This window comes from Ovis aries, chromosome 9 (genome assembly GCF_016772045.2).
Source record: "Ovis aries strain OAR_USU_Benz2616 breed Rambouillet chromosome 9, ARS-UI_Ramb_v3.0, whole genome shotgun sequence".
Lineage (NCBI taxonomy): Eukaryota > Metazoa > Chordata > Mammalia > Artiodactyla > Bovidae > Ovis > Ovis aries.
The window spans coordinates 32,413,180-32,428,855 of NC_056062.1; the positions used below are offsets into that span (position 1 = coordinate 32,413,180).

General features: G+C 42.9%; 1 protein-coding gene across 4 annotated transcripts in view; it reads right to left on the bottom strand.

Annotated features, from left to right (window-relative positions):
- SPIDR (scaffold protein involved in DNA repair) overlaps positions 1–14,423 on the bottom strand; it is a 285,222-nt gene extending 270,799 nt beyond the window's left edge. For all 4 annotated transcript variants that reach the window (XM_060393383.1, XM_060393381.1, XM_012183635.5 and 1 more), the window contains exon 1: positions 14,335–14,423. In XM_060393383.1, coding sequence (XP_060249366.1) covers positions 14,335–14,367 — 33 coding nt within the window. In that variant the 5' untranslated portion in view covers positions 14,368–14,423. The remainder of the gene's footprint in view (positions 1–14,334) is intronic.
- Positions 14,424–15,676: the final 1,253 nt, after the last annotated feature.

Genomic DNA, 15,676 nt, shown 5'->3' on the forward strand with positions numbered 1-15,676 from the left:
CACACACACGATCCTAAGAAACATACATACATTAGAATGAATGAGTTCAGCAAAGTTGCAAGACACAATCTCAATATAAAAAATTAACTGTTTTGAATGCTTCCTTCTATTGCTCTTCTGGAGACCGGAGGGAGAGAAATAAATTTTGGTTAAATGTCAAAAAAAAAAATCAATTGTAATTATATACACTAGCAGTGACCAAGAGAAAAATGATTAATTGCATTAATACTATCAAAAAGAATAAGATGCTCAGAAATCAATTTAACCAAAAAGTGCAAGACTTACTAAAATGAAAACTACAAAACATAGCTGAAAGAAATCAAAGAGCTAAATAAAATGGAGGGGACTTCTCTGGTGGCCCAGCGGTGAAGACTCCACCCTCCACTGCAGGGCGGTGTGGGTTAGATCTGTGATCAGGGGAACTAGGGTCCCACATGCTGTGCAGCCAAAAATATAAAATAAAATAAAGAACTGCTTTAATTAAGGGGAAAAAAGGAAAGATATTCCATGTTCACAGCTTAGAAAACTTAATACTGTTAAGACAGAAATACTCTCCAATTTTCTGCAGTTAACCAAATTTAAAAAAAAAAATACCAGAAGGCTGTTTCAGAAAGTAACTAATGTCACTTTTCACATGAAAATGCTAGGGATCCAGAATGATTCAAATTATCTTGAAGCAGAACACGCGAGAGACTTTGTCACTTCAAAACTTTCTACCAAGCTACAGTAGTTACGTTTGGTAGTGGCATAAGCATAACACATAAATCAATGGAACAGAATTCATACTAAAAAATAAATCCTTACATTTATGTTCAATTGATCTTAAAAAGAAAATGTAAAGAGAATTAAAGAGAGAATAATCTTTTCAACAAATGGTATTAGTACAACTTAATAGCCACATGTAGAAGAATGAAGCTAGACCCTTCTCTCAGAGAAGGCACTGGCGACCCACTCCAGTACTCTTGCCTGGAAAATCCCATGGATGGAGGAGCCTGGTAGGCTGCAGTCCATGGGGTCGCTAAGAGTTGGACACGACTGAGCGACTTCACTTTTCACTTTCATGCATTGGAGAAGGAAATGGCAACCCACTCCAGTGTTCCTGCCTGGAGAATCCCAGGGATGGCGGAGCCTGGTGGGCTGCCGTCTACGAGGTCGCACAGAGTCGGACACGACTGAGGTGACTAAGCAACAGCAGACCCTTTTCTTACATCACATACAAAAATTAACCCAAACTGAACCACAGACCTAAATGTATGAGATAAAACTTTCAGAAGAAAAGATAGGAATAAACCTTTACCACAAAAAAACCTAAGTGATTTCTCACATGTGATACCAAAAGCATAAGCAACAGAAGTAAAAAGACTGAACTTCATCAAAAATTTTAAACATTTATGCTTCAAATGACCTAATCAAGAAAATTTTAAAAGTCCACAAATTGGGAGAAAATATCTGTAAGTCACATATCTGATAAGAAAACTATACGTAGGATTTATAAAGAACCCTTACAATTCAACAATAAAAAGACAAATCCAACTAAAACACAAGCAAGCAATTTGAATACACATTTCTTCAAAGAAGATACATAAACAGCCAATAAGCACATGAAAAGATACTCAACATAATCAGTCATTAGGGAAATACAAGATCAAAACCAAGTCAATGAAATACCATTTTCTACTCATTAAAGTAGGGTTTCCCAGATGGTATACTGATAAAGAATCCACCTGCCAGTGTAGGAGATGCAAGAGATGAGGGTTCGAGCCCTGAGTTGGAAAGATCCCCTGGAGGAGGGAACGGCAACCCACTCCAGTATTCTTGCCTGGAAAATTCCATGGACAGAAGAACCTGGTGGGTTAGAATCCATGGGGTTGGAAAGAGTCAAACATGACTAAACACACTAAAGTCAAAAGAAGGCAATGACAAGTACTGACAAGCATGGGAAAAATTAGAATCCTCATTCTGTGCTGGTGAGACTATAAAACATGTGAACTCACAAACATGTTCCACTGGAGAAGGGAATGGCAAACCACTTCAGTATCCGTGCCTTGAGAACCCCATGAACAGTATGAAAAGGCAAAAACACAGGACACTGAAAGATGAACGCCCCAGGTCGGGAGGTGCGCAATATGCTATTGGAGAGGAGTGGACAAACAGCCCCACAAAGAACAAAGAGGCTGAACCAAAGTGAAAACAATGCCCAGCTGTGAATGTGACTGGTGATGGAAGTAAAACCCAATGCTATAAAGAACAATATTGCATAGGAAGCTGGAATGCCAGGTCCATGAATCAACGTAAATTGGAAGTGGTCAAACAGGAGACGGCAAGAGTGAACACTGACATTTCAGTAATCAGTGAACTAAATGGACCGGAATGGGCAAATTTAATTCAGATGACCATTATATCTACTACTGTGGGTATGAATCCCTTAGAAGAAATAAAGTAGCCCTCACAGTCAACAAAAGAGTCCGAAATGCAGTGCTTGGCTACAATCTCAAAAACAACAGAATGATCTCTGTTTCCAAGGCAAACCATTCAACATCACAGTAATCCAAGTCTATGTCCCAACCACTAATGCTAAAGAACATGAAGTTGAACAGTCCAATGAAGACCTACAAGACCTTCTAGAACTAACAGCAAAAAAGATGTGCTTTTCATGATACGGGACTGGAATGCAAAAGTAGGAAGTCAAGAGATACTTGGAGTAACAGGCAAGTTTGGCCTGGGAGTTCAAAATGAAGGAGCACAAAGGCTGACAGAGTTTTGCCAAGGAAACACACTGGTCATAGCGAACACCCTCTTCCAACAACACAAGAGACAACTCTACGCATGGACATCACCAGACAGTCAACACCAAAATCAGACTGATTATATTCTTCACAGCCAAAGATGGAGAACCCCTATACATTCAGCAAAACAAGACCAGGAGCTGACTGGCTCAGATTATGAACTTATTGCCAAATTCAGACTTACACTGAAGAAACTAAGGAAAACTACTAGATCATCCAGGTATGACCTAAATCAAAACCCATACGACTATACAGTAGAAGTGAGAAATAGATTCAAGGTATTAGTTTGAGTAAACTCCAGGAGTTGATGATGGACAAGGAGGCCTGGCACGCTCAGTCCATGGGATCACAAAGAGTAGGACAGGACTGAGCGACTGAACTGAACTGATTAGATCTGATAGACAGAGTGCCTAAAGAACTATGGGTGGAGGTTCATGATATTTGTACAGAAGGCAGTGATCAAAACTATCCCCAAGAAAAAGAAAGGCAAAATGGTTGTTGGAGGAGGCTGTACAAGTAGCTGAGAAAAGAAGAGAAGCTAAATGCAAAGGAGAAGAGGAAACATATACCCATCTGAATGCAGAATTCCAAAGAATAGCAAGGAGAGATAAGAAAGCCTTCCTCAGTGATCAAAGCAAAGAAATAGAGGAAAACAACAGAATGGGAAAGACTAGGGATCTCAAGAAAATAAAAAATACCAAGGGAACATTTCATGCAAAGATTAGCATAATAAAGGACAGAAATGGTATGGACCTATGAGAAGCAGAAGATACTAAGAAGAGGTGGCAAGAATACACAGAAAAGCTATATAAAAAGATCTTAATGACCCGGATAACCACAATGGTGTGATCCCTCACGTAGAGCCAGACATCATGGAGTACAAAGTTGGGTGGGCCTTAGGAAGCATCACTATGAACAAAGCTAGTGGAGGTGGTGGAATTCCAGATGAGCTGGAATTTAACACAGAAGTTAAATAAGCAGGGTGACAAAATACAGCCTTGACATACTCCTTTCCCAATTTATAACCAGTCCATTGTTCCATGTCCGGTTCTGACTGTTACTTCTTGCCTTGCATACAGATTTCTCAGGAGACAGGTCAGGTAGTCTAGTATTCCCATCTCTTTAGGAATTTTCCACAGTTTGTTGTGATCCACACAGTCCAGATGTTAGTGTAATCAATGAAACAGAAGTAGATATTTTTCTGGAATTCTCTTGCTTTTTCTATGATCCAACAGATGTTGGCAATTTGATCTCTGGTTCCTCTGCCTTTTCTAAATCCTGCTTGAACATCTGGAAGTTCTCAGTTCATGTACTGTTGAAGCCTGGCTTGGAGAATTTTGAGCATTACTTTGCTAGTGTGTGAGATGAGTGCAGTTGTGCAGTAGTTTGAACATTCTCTGGAACTGCCTTTCTTTGGGATTGGAATGAAAACTGACCTTTTCCAGTCTGTGGCCAATGTTGAGTTTTCCAAATTTGCTGGCATATTGAGTGCAGCATTCTCAAGCATCATCTTTCAGGATTTGAAATGGCTCAGCTGGAATTCTATCACCTCCACTTGCTTTGTTCATAGTGATGCTTCCTAAGGCTCACCTGACTTCGGAATCCAGAATGTCTGGCTCTAGGTGAGTGATCACACCACTGTGGTTATTTAAGAGCTTTTTAAATAGTTCTTCTGTGTATTCCTGCCACCTTTTCTTAATATCTTCTTCTGTTAGGTCCATACCATTTCTGTCCTTTATTGTGCCCATCTTTGCATGAAATGTTCCCTTGGTAGCTCTAATTTTCTTAAAAAGATCTCTAGTCTTTCCCATGCTGATGTTTTCCTCTATTTATTTGCATTGATCACTTATCTCTCCTTGCTATTCTTTGAAACTCTGCATTCAGATGGATAAATCTTTCCTATTCTCCTTTGCCTTTAGCTTCTTGGTATGTTTATACCCAAGGTAAATGAAAACTTTCATCTTCACAAAAATTAGTACACAATTGATCACAGTAGCATTATTCCTAACCGCCAAAATGTATAAATACTGCAATATTCATCAAATGAATGGATTTAATGTTGTATACCTTCCAATGAAAAAATATTAAATCACAAAGGGGAATGAAGTACTGATACATTCTACAACAATGGATGAACCTTGAAAACAGTAGGCTAAGCGTAAGAAGTTGATCTCAAGAGACCAAGTGTTATTCCATTTACACGAAATTTCCAGAGTAGGTAAATCTATACAGATGGAAGTTTGCTTAGTGGTTGCCGGGGGATGGGTAAGGAGAGAATGTGGAATGACTGCTAACAGCTGTGGAGTTTCTTTTAGAGTGATGAAAATATTCTATAGTTAAAAATATATACACAACCCTGTGAATATACTAAAAAAAAACTCACTGAATTACATACTTTCAAAACATGAATTTATTACCTATGAAATTGATACAATCACTCATACATTTCAGTGTAGTATCATACAGCCACTCTAGAAAAGTTTGCTGATTTCTTACAAAATTAAACATCCAATTATGATATGAACCAGCAATTACACTCCTGGGCATTTATCTTAGAGAAATAAAACCCTACAAAAATCCATATACAAGTGTTGACAGCAGCTTTATTCTAATAGCCAGAAACTGTAAACAGACCAGTCATATTTCAACAGTAAAATGCTAAGTAAACTGCTGTACATCCATCAAAGGACTGCTCAGCAATAAAAATGACCAAACCACTAATATACACAACCTGGATAAGACTCTTATACTGAGTGGGAAAAATAACAAAAATATGTCAAAAGGTTATAAACTAAATGACTCTTTCCCTGTAACATTTTTGAAATGACAAAAAATTTAGATGAATGATTGTCAGGAGTTGGGGTGGGAGTTACTGGAAGGGAGTGGGTGTGATTAGAAAAGGAATATTTGTGCAACTGTTCAGTATCTTGACTGTGGTAGTTCATACATGAACCTACACAAGTCACAAAATTGTACAGAACTAAATGCATCACCGACTCGATGGACATGAGACTGAGTGAACTCCGGGAGTTGGTGATGGACAGGGAGGCCTGACGTGCTGCAATTTATGGGGTCGCAAAGAGTCGGACACGACTGAGCGACTGAACTGAACTGAAACACACACAATACATACACAGACACACATCTAGGGAGATTTGAATAAGGCGGTTGGATTGTATTCAGATCAATGTATTGGTGGTGATACTGTACTACAGTTTTGCACAATGTCACCAATGGGGCAAACTGGATAAAGAATAAATGAGATCTCTGTCATGCTTTACAACTGTAAGTGCTTCTACAAATATCGCAGCTTTAAAGACAGACTGCCTACAGGGTCAGCACTAAGTGGAGAAAAGACCAGGGCAATGATTTCTAGTTTCCATGAGAAGTTTTTTCATACTACTTTATCTTATCTATGTATGCTTGATTTAAAAGAAAATATTTTCCCTCTACACAAGGGATGTATGTGAAGTCCCTGTCATATGAAAAGTCTTCAATGAATTTTAGTTCTCCTTTCCTTCCATGTTAAGGATAAGACAACCTGCAGACCAAGAAATCAGGACTAAGCAGCCTAAGTCTAAGCAGAACTTCTAGTAAGTCGTCCAGTGGCATTACCAAGGGCTAAAACTGGAACCATAAGGTACACCCACCAAGATAACTATGAGACAATCTCTCACCATCACTGAACAACTTTAAAACTAAGCCCTCTTCCTATTCCTTGTTCAACAAGTTGAGTCAAAGCAATCCCAGGGAAAGCTAAAGGGAAAACAGCGGAGGATTCACAATAGTATCTAAAAGATACTTTCATTATCATGGTATTTTATTAATTGCTTTCATTATCACTAACAGTAATTGAACATTTATATGCTCAGTATATCATTTCATGCATTCTCATCATTTAACCCTCATACCAACCTTTCAAGGCAAGTATTATCCCCATTTTATAGACAAAGAAGCTACAACTTAGAAATGCTGGGTATATTGTACTGGTCGGAGAGCTACTAGTAAGCAACATGTCAGGATTTTCTCCCATGTAAGTCTAATTCCCAGAAATAAAGATTCTAGCTACTCTGCATTATCTCACTTTAACAAAACTGTCCCTCATAAAGGTACACACCGGCATCTGGGCTTCTGACTGGGTTGAATACCTGGGAATTCACTGGGACTTCTGAGTCTCAAGCCCAATCACATTGTCATCACTAGCCTCCCTAGACATGAAGACTCTTCTGCCACTCTGCACTCTGATGGCCAATGACTTCAGAGGGGCCTTTCAAGTGTTAAGACTCCCACCCTTCTACCAGTTCACTTTACCAGTCACCAACCCACAGGGCTACCATAAAAAGACCCAAAAAGAGAGCCGCCCTCTTCAAATGTTCTTATTACTTGTCCTTGATCAAGGCTGGTAAACACTGTTTCCACTCCCCACTCCTCTACTCTTACACACACACAATTACATATACACAAGTTCCACACTCAGGCTTGCCTTTACCTCTCCATGTCACCATCGTAGCTCTGATCGTCTCATCTTCCCGAAGGGTAAAATGAGCCACCACGAAACTCAGCAGACCTCTCATCTACTGAACTCTCCTTCTCCCCAACAGTCCCAGAGGAAAAATGCTCCTGTTACCCAAAGCTGACTCCTTTCAGTAATATAAAAGAAGCCAGGTCCTTACTTTCCCCTTGGCTCCTCCCCTCCTGCTTCAAAGAAGCCACGTTTCTCTTTCTTAAAAAAGGAAAAACTCTCTGAAATGACAGGTACACTTCATTTAATTAGTAATTGCAATGTTATTCTTGCCTGGAGAATCCCATGGACGGAGGAGCCTGGTAGGCTACAGTCCATGGGGTCGCAAAAAGTCAGACATGACTGAGCGACTTCACTCACTCACTCGCTTGCCGACACTATACAAGAAGCATCAGAAATAAAGTTTTGTAATGAGGACCCAAAGGATTAGGGAAGGAGAGTATTATCAGAAAGATCTCTTTTATGATCTTACCAAGATACAGGTTTTCTTTCAGTGGGAAACAGCAGTGGGACACCCAAGACTGAGTCTGAGGGGGCAAAAGGATCTGTGAGAGTGAGGGAAGGATCAGGAATTCTCAGGAGGCAAGCAACTGATAAAGGATTTGGGGTCATTCGTGGCTACTTAGCAAGGAAAGAAGACAAAGCATAAAGGGAATAAGAGTCATAGTACCTGAAAGGACAGCAAGGGCAGCTAAGGCAAGAGAGAAGGAAGAAGTAAAATACTCTGCAACTAACTGCCCTAAGCTCTCCCTGGGCCTTAAGTTTCATGTATCGGTGTATCCTAACAGGTTAAGAGGCAACTAACTCTCCTCAAGCTTCCCATTTTTCACAGGTTCAACTTTTGAGTCAACACTGACCCTTCTCTCTTCACCTTTCAAGAGATTTCAGGTGCTTAAATCTCATCTTCCTTTTTTTATCTGTCTACTCAGTCCTTTCCCAATACTATTTCCAATTTTACCATGTTAGTTCAGGCCCATATCAACTTTCATTTTAAGAGTCCAGAAAGATTCATATATAGCTTGCTAAAAATTATAAAATTAGTTAGTTGGAGAGCTGAGGCTGGTACTGAAGTCTTCTGAGCAGATTATTTCCCCAATCTGCAATACTTGCAGATCTTCATGACCCAGGTAACCATGATGGTGTGGTCACTCACCTAGAGCCAGACATCCTGGAATGTGAAGTCAAGTGGGCTTTAGGAAGCATCACTACGAACTAAGCTAGTGGAGGTGATGGAATTCCAGATAAGCTATTTCAAATTCTAAAAGATGATGCTGTTAAAGTGCTTCACTCAACATGCCAGCAAATCTGGAAAACTCAGCAGTGGCCACAGGACTGGAAAAAGGTCACTTTTCATTCCAATCCCAAAGAAAAGCAATACCAAAGAATGCTCAAACTACCGCACTGCAAACTGCAAACTCCCGCACAACTGCACTCATCTTCCACGCTAGCAAAGTAATGCTCAAAAATCTCCAAGCAAGGCTTCAACAGTACATGAACCATGAACTTCCAGATGTTCAGCTGGATTTAGAAAAGGCAGAGGAACCAGAGATCACATTGCCAACATTCGCTGGATCATCAAAAAAGCAAGACAGTTCCAGAAAAACATCTACTTTTGCCTTACTGACTACACCAAAGCCTTTGATTGTGTGGATCACAACAAACTGTGGAAAATTCTGAAAGAGATGGGAATACCAGACCACCTGACCTGCCTCTTGAGAAATCTGTATGCAAGTCAAGAAGCAACAGTTAGAACAGGACATGGAACAACAGACTGGTTCCAAATTGGGAAAGAAATACATCAAGGCTGTATATTGCCTACTTATTTAACTTATATGCAGAGTACACCAGGAGAAATGCTGGGCTGGATGAAGCACAAGCTGGAATCAAGAATGCCGGGAGAAATATCAATAACTTCAGATACGCAGATGACACCACCCTTACGACAGAAAGCGAAGAAGAACTAAAGAACCTCTTGGCGAAAGTGAAAGAGAAGAATGAAAAAGTTGGCTTAAAACTCAACATTCAGAAAACTAAGATCACAGCATCCAGTCCCATCACTTCATGGCAAACAGAAGGGGAACAATGGAAACAGAGACGGACTTTATGTTTTTGGGCTCCAAAATCACTGCAGATGGTGGCTGCAGCCATGAAATTAAAAAACGCTTGCTCCTTGGAAGAAATGCTATGACCAACCTATAGAGCATATTAAAAAGCAGAGACCTTACTTTACCAACAAAGGCCTGTCTAGTCAAAGCTATGATTTTTCCAGTAGTCATGTATAGATGTGAGAGTTGGACCATAAGGAAACCTGAGCGCCAAAGAACTGATGCTTTTCAACTGTGGTGTTGGAGAAGACTCTTGAGAGTCCCTTGGACTTCAAGGAGATCCAACCAGTCCATTCTAAAGGAGATCAGTCCTGGGTGTTCTTTGGAAGGAATGATGCTAAAGCTGAAACTCCAGTACTCTGGCCACCTGATGTGAAGAACTGACTCACTGGAAAAGACCCTGATACTGGGAAAGATAGAAGACAGGAGGATAAAGGGATGACAGAGCATGATATGGTTGAATGGCATCACTGACACGATGGACATGAGCTTGAGTAAGGTCTGGGAGTTGGTGATGGACAAGGAAGCCTGGCATGTTGCAGTCCATGGGGTCACAAAGAGTCAGACACAACTGAGACTGGACTGACTGACTGCAGCCCAAAATAAAACTATTATGCAGTCAATAAGAAGTAAAATGTTGCTTAAGCAGAGGAATATGTGTGTGTGCTCACTCATGTCTGACTCTGCCACTTCATGCACTGTAGGCCACCAGGCTCTTCTGTCCATGGGATTCTCTAAGCAAGAATACTGGAATGGGTTGCCATTTCCTTCTCCAGAGGATCTTCATGACCCAGGGACTGACCCTTCATCTCTTCGGTCCTCTGCATTGGCAGGGGCATTCTTTACCACTAGTGCCACCTGGGAAGCACAGGAATTAGACATATTTAATTATACATAATTAAAGTGGTTCCTATGGGAAAGCATCTCAGAAGATGGAATGGGAGCATGCTACCTGTTACACACAAACACTCTATGCATAAAGTATTTACTCTGTACCCACCCTAGGGAGAAATGAAAAAAAAAAAAAGAAAGAAAAAATCCTGGAGCAAAACTATCCTGATAGCCAGTCTCTAAGATAACATCCTATGATCCCCTACTTGTTGGTGTTCACAACCTCTACAGTTCCCTCTCACACTATCAGTTGGATCTATGTGATTAATAGAAAAGATGGTATGTCACTTCAGAAATTATGTTATTAAAGACACCAGGGTCTCTTGGAGAGAAAGCCAGTTGCCGTGTCATGAGCTGCCTTATGGAAGTGGCAAGGAACTGACACTTGCCAAGAGGCACATGCGTGAGCTTAGAAATGGATTCTCCAGCTGTGATGACCCTTGAGTCCAACTTGTGGGACACCCTGAACTAGAACCACACAGCTGAACCTTCCCAATCCCTGACCTTCAGAAACTATGAGAAAATAAACATTTTTTAAGCTGCTTTGGTTTTGAGACAAATCTGTTATATGAACAATAGTTAATTAATACAACTTTAAAAAAATGATAAGGTCTTGAAAACTAATAGAATGACTAGGGGAAAAAGTGAGTATCAGGTCAAAAACATCAGTATTTCTAAGTGAAGATGCAGTGTAATTGCCTGACATTAATCATTTGATTGCCAAGTGGCATCCACTTCAAAAGTCCAACCCGAATAAAAGCATCCCTGCAGAACTGGCCACAGAGGCACGGTCAGCTCCTGGTCAGCTGTACTGCAAAACAACAAGGCAAGGAACTAGCCTGCCTCCACGCATGAAGGTCCCGATTTCAAAAAGCCCTGGTAACCTAGATAAATGACTGTCTGAGTGACCATACTTCTCCATTCCTGCACCCTAATCCCAGCTATTGCTTTAAACTAGCCAATGAAGAGAGAGCACACGAAATTCTAGACACCTAGCTCTCAGACCCTAATAAAGGCAAACCCAAGCGCACCCCCCTCTCTCCCTCTGTGTCTCTCTGCCTCTGACCTCACTGTGTAGCCCCTGGATGTACCACGTACCCTTCAGGATCTGTGAGTAATGAATCTTGTTTCTCAGAGTCCCCTGATGGTTTCTGCTGAAGTGCATCCTGAGGTCATAATTAGAATGGTTGGTTCAGCCACGAACCTGGGGCAGGGGGTGGGGGGGTTGGGGGAAGCCTTTGGAACACACCAGAGTAACCCTGGTCAGAGTTCTTCAACTGTTTCCACAGCCACTCACCTGTGTGCAGAGGGTTCGAGAAGAAAGAAATGAGAAAACTGTAGAAGAAGCCTTAGAGGAAACAGTACCAGATGTCTGTGCATTACCAAAGTAACCAGAATAAACCAAAACCTAACAGCTGGAAAGTCACATTAAACATGACTTCCCAGTCCCATTAGACTAGTGACCTTTCTCCAAAGCGCCTTATAAACAGTTTCCTTTCACAGGGAGAACACCCCAAATTGGAGCCAAAGCTCCCCAGGCTGGACAAGGTCAAAAAGGCTCCGGTGGGGACTCTGATGTCAGGCTGTTCTGGGGAAATTGTTATTTGAGCACTTAATTTACAAAGGAAAGTAGTGCCTATTAGGAAGTCAATCAACTTGTTCCCTACTGTCACAATTACCAGACGCTCCTGTAGGGGAAATCAGAATTGGACGCCTCAAGTTCAGGGGAGCCCCTGGGCCTGTTTATTATCAGAGTGTTCCTCTCCTTCTGATTGCCAGATTGTTTAATCGTGAGCCATTCAGGGGCCATTGCTCTTCTGATCTTAACATATCTAATATATGCCCCAAAGATCATTCCTTTGGGACAGATGAAATATTTCCCATTTTTATAAGCTTTATAACATCAAAACATGAAAGACGCACATAAATGCCAACAAAAATGGTATGAACAGATTCTAGCATCGATGCATACAGATGAATCGATTCCCAAATCAGGTAAATAAATTTAACCTACAAAACAAATGAACTACTTTCAACTAGGCTACCCACCCCTACAAGAACTAGCTCCCCAATGAACCAGTTCCAACTGAACCAATTCCCAAATCAGATAAAGAAATTTACCCTACTCAACAAATAAGCTAATTCAAACTAGGGTGGGCTTGCCCCACAAGAACTAGTTCCCCAGTGAACCAGTTCAGGGTAGCGTCCAACACTTCCCTTCTCCAACAGGGTACCCCAACCAAACTGGCTTGTCCCATGAAGGAAAAGCCCAACTTGAGAGAATACGTTCCCCAACACCGAAGCGACTTACCCTCCAAAATCGAGCCCATCGCTCTTAACACAGAAGAACACATAAAACAAGTGGACCAACTGAACCCGCTACCGAATTGGGTAGACTTACAGAGGGAAGGCAATCAAGGCTTCAGTGGACAGCGCAAGGGCAACCGAGGTGTCAGGGGACAGTGGGAAAGAAGTAGAAGCTTCAGAGGACAGCGATCAGGAGGTGGCAACAAAAGTAACAGATTCCAAAACAAAGGCTAGAAGTGGAGTTTTAATAAAGCATTTGGACAGTAACTCGAAGTAGAGGATTTATTTGGCAATAACAGAACTATGTTCAACAATGTGGAACTGAACATTATTTTTCATACAAAGTTAAAAGCACATTGTATTTCCTTCCTGACCACTTGCCCAGTCCCCATCTCTTCAAGAGAGAAAAGCTTCATCTAAATTATTTCATCTGATTGATGACTGTCATTTATAACTTTATTGCTACTTCCGTCTTGGGTATTCCTTTGGAAAAGGTTTATGGATTCATTACATATTCTAATGTATTGTTTATAAATTATAAGATAAAGTCAAGCATGTATCTGCTAATACTTAAGTTGACCTGTCGTTAGACTTAGAAATTTCTCTTAATAGTAGACTTCCCTGATGGCTCAGATGGTAAAAACTCTCCTGCAATGCAGGATCCCTGGGTCAGGAAGATCCCCTGGAGAAGGAAACGGCAACCCACTCCAGTAATCTTGCCTGGAGAATTCCATGAACAGAGGAGCCTGGCAGGCTACAGTCCATGGGGTTGCAAAGAGTCAGGCATGACTGAGCAACTATCACTCATTCACACCACAAACAAAATCGAGTCCGTCAACTCTAGAAGTTTATCAGTCCCTTGTCTCAACTGCCAAGAGCTGGGGGCAGCTGGTGTTGCTTCAGGGAATCTTGAAGGAAAGAACCTCAGGACAGTCCTAGCAGCTGCTAGGGTCTTGCCCCAGTATTCCTTGACCAGGGCCAGCTAGCCCCAAGCAGCTAGGCCCTCAGCTGGCTTGCCAAACTGTTACTGAATCCTAGCTCTCTCTGCTCTCCAAACAGGTTGATGAATTCTACAGAGGAGTTGTTGAGGAAAGGAAATACACTTTATTCGGAAAGCAGCTGAGCAGACGATCGCAGGCCAGCACCTCAAAATAACCATTTTTTCGGGGTCTGGATGCCAGGTTCTTTTATAGATCATTGATGGGTAGAGGTGAGGAAGCAAAGTAAAAAGGCCATTAATCTTGCACACATCTCCTAGAAAAGCAAGGATGTGTTAAATTTCTTCCTCTCTGCCATTTACAGGGAAACAGGGTTCTGAACAAAGGCACTTTAGTTAACAGTCAGATAGAGGGGCAGGATTCTCTGAGGCAAGGTGTTAAGTATGATTATAATAACAAAAGCAACAAAAAGCAAGTCACAGAAACAATTCCAACATGGAGTAAGAACTGACTTCTTTGCAACCGGGGCAGGAGAGGCATCGCAGCAGGGACGAAGGTCTCCCAGACCCCAGACACCGCTGTCATGGTTCCACCAGGCAGAAACCCTGAACACCAGCAAGGCTCATGCCCCCAAGGCAGCGACCCTCGCTCTCCAGGAAGGCGGCCAGACGCAGGCGGCGTCCATTCCACAAACTTCCACCAGTCCAGAGTCGGCCACACGCGCTCCGCGGGTCCCTCCAACATACGGAGACCACGGAGACGGCGCCCACAAGCCCACAGCCTACCTTAGGGCCTCGAGACAGGCCCCCACGGGGCATCTCCCGGCGCTCCCCCTCCTCAAGGGTGCACCGCCCTCTGAAGGCACCGGAAGGCCGTGGGTCGCAGAACCAACTCGGCGCGCCCGGCCGCACCGCGTGCTGCGATTGGTGGACTTTCGGGTAGGGGGTGGGGCTTCCTCGGACGCACCGCCCTACCGGCGCGAGCGTTGCGATTGGCAGATGTTCCGGCTGGGGGCGGGGCTTCTCCGGCGCACCGCGCCCCCACTCCCGGCGCGCGCCTTGCCCTACATTTGAGATTAGCGCTGATGCTGGGAGGGATTGGGGGCAGGAGGAGAAGGGGACGACAGAGGATGAGATGGTTGGATGGCATCACTGACTCGATGGACGTGAGTCTGAGTGAACTCTGGGAGTTGGTGATGGACAGGGAGGCCTGGTGTGCTGTGATTCATGGGGTCGCAAAGAGTCGGACACGACTGAGCGACTGACCTGAACTGAACTGAACTGAACTGAACTGATGCTCGTGGAGGGGCGTGGTTTTCCTGCTACTCGCACCCCCTGGCGCTGATCTGAACCGTGGCGTCTGGTGCGGGCAACAGCTCCGGGGACGGATTTTCTGCGCTGCGGCCCCAACCTGTGGCTGGGCCCGGATTAACCGAGCACGCGCAGCCTCGCGGTCGGCTCCTGGCCAAGGAGCTGCTGAAAAGCCCGCGCGGGGTTTTCCAAATAAAGCTCGTCTGGGGTGTGCTTTGTCAGGCAAGGACCGACATTAATAATAAGGACCAAAAAATAATAATAATAATAATAATAAGGACCGAAATTAAAAATAAATGATAACCCCAAGTGGGCTATGAATTCAGCAAGCAGTGCTTAGGGAATGGTTGTAGCCGTGGGTAGCCGGAGATAGGGGTCTTATGGCCCTATCTGCCGAGGCGGAGGCAGGGATGAGGTCGGGTTGGGGCTTAGTATCCAAAGCAGTTTTCAAGTTCAGAGACGCCAGAATCCCCGGGGACCTGCTACAGCCCGTGACTGGGTCTCGGACTCGGAAGGTACGGACTGGAGCCGGAGAACTTGCATTTCTGACAGGTTCTCAGGTGATGTTGCTTCCATCCCGCGTCATTTTGAGAACCGCAAGCAGAGCCTTTCCTTAGACCCTGCACATGAGTTTGCTTAAGTGTTCCAACACTTGGAGGCAGAGATTTTAAAGGAAATGTAATGGGAAGGGGGGGTTGGAGCTGAGCAGAGACATAATTAGGTTACAAACTCACCAGGAAGGCTGTTGTCTAAATAAAGGTGTCTATTGAAGAAAAAAACGACAATAGTGACTTGAAAAGCGTCAGCCTGGGAAGGA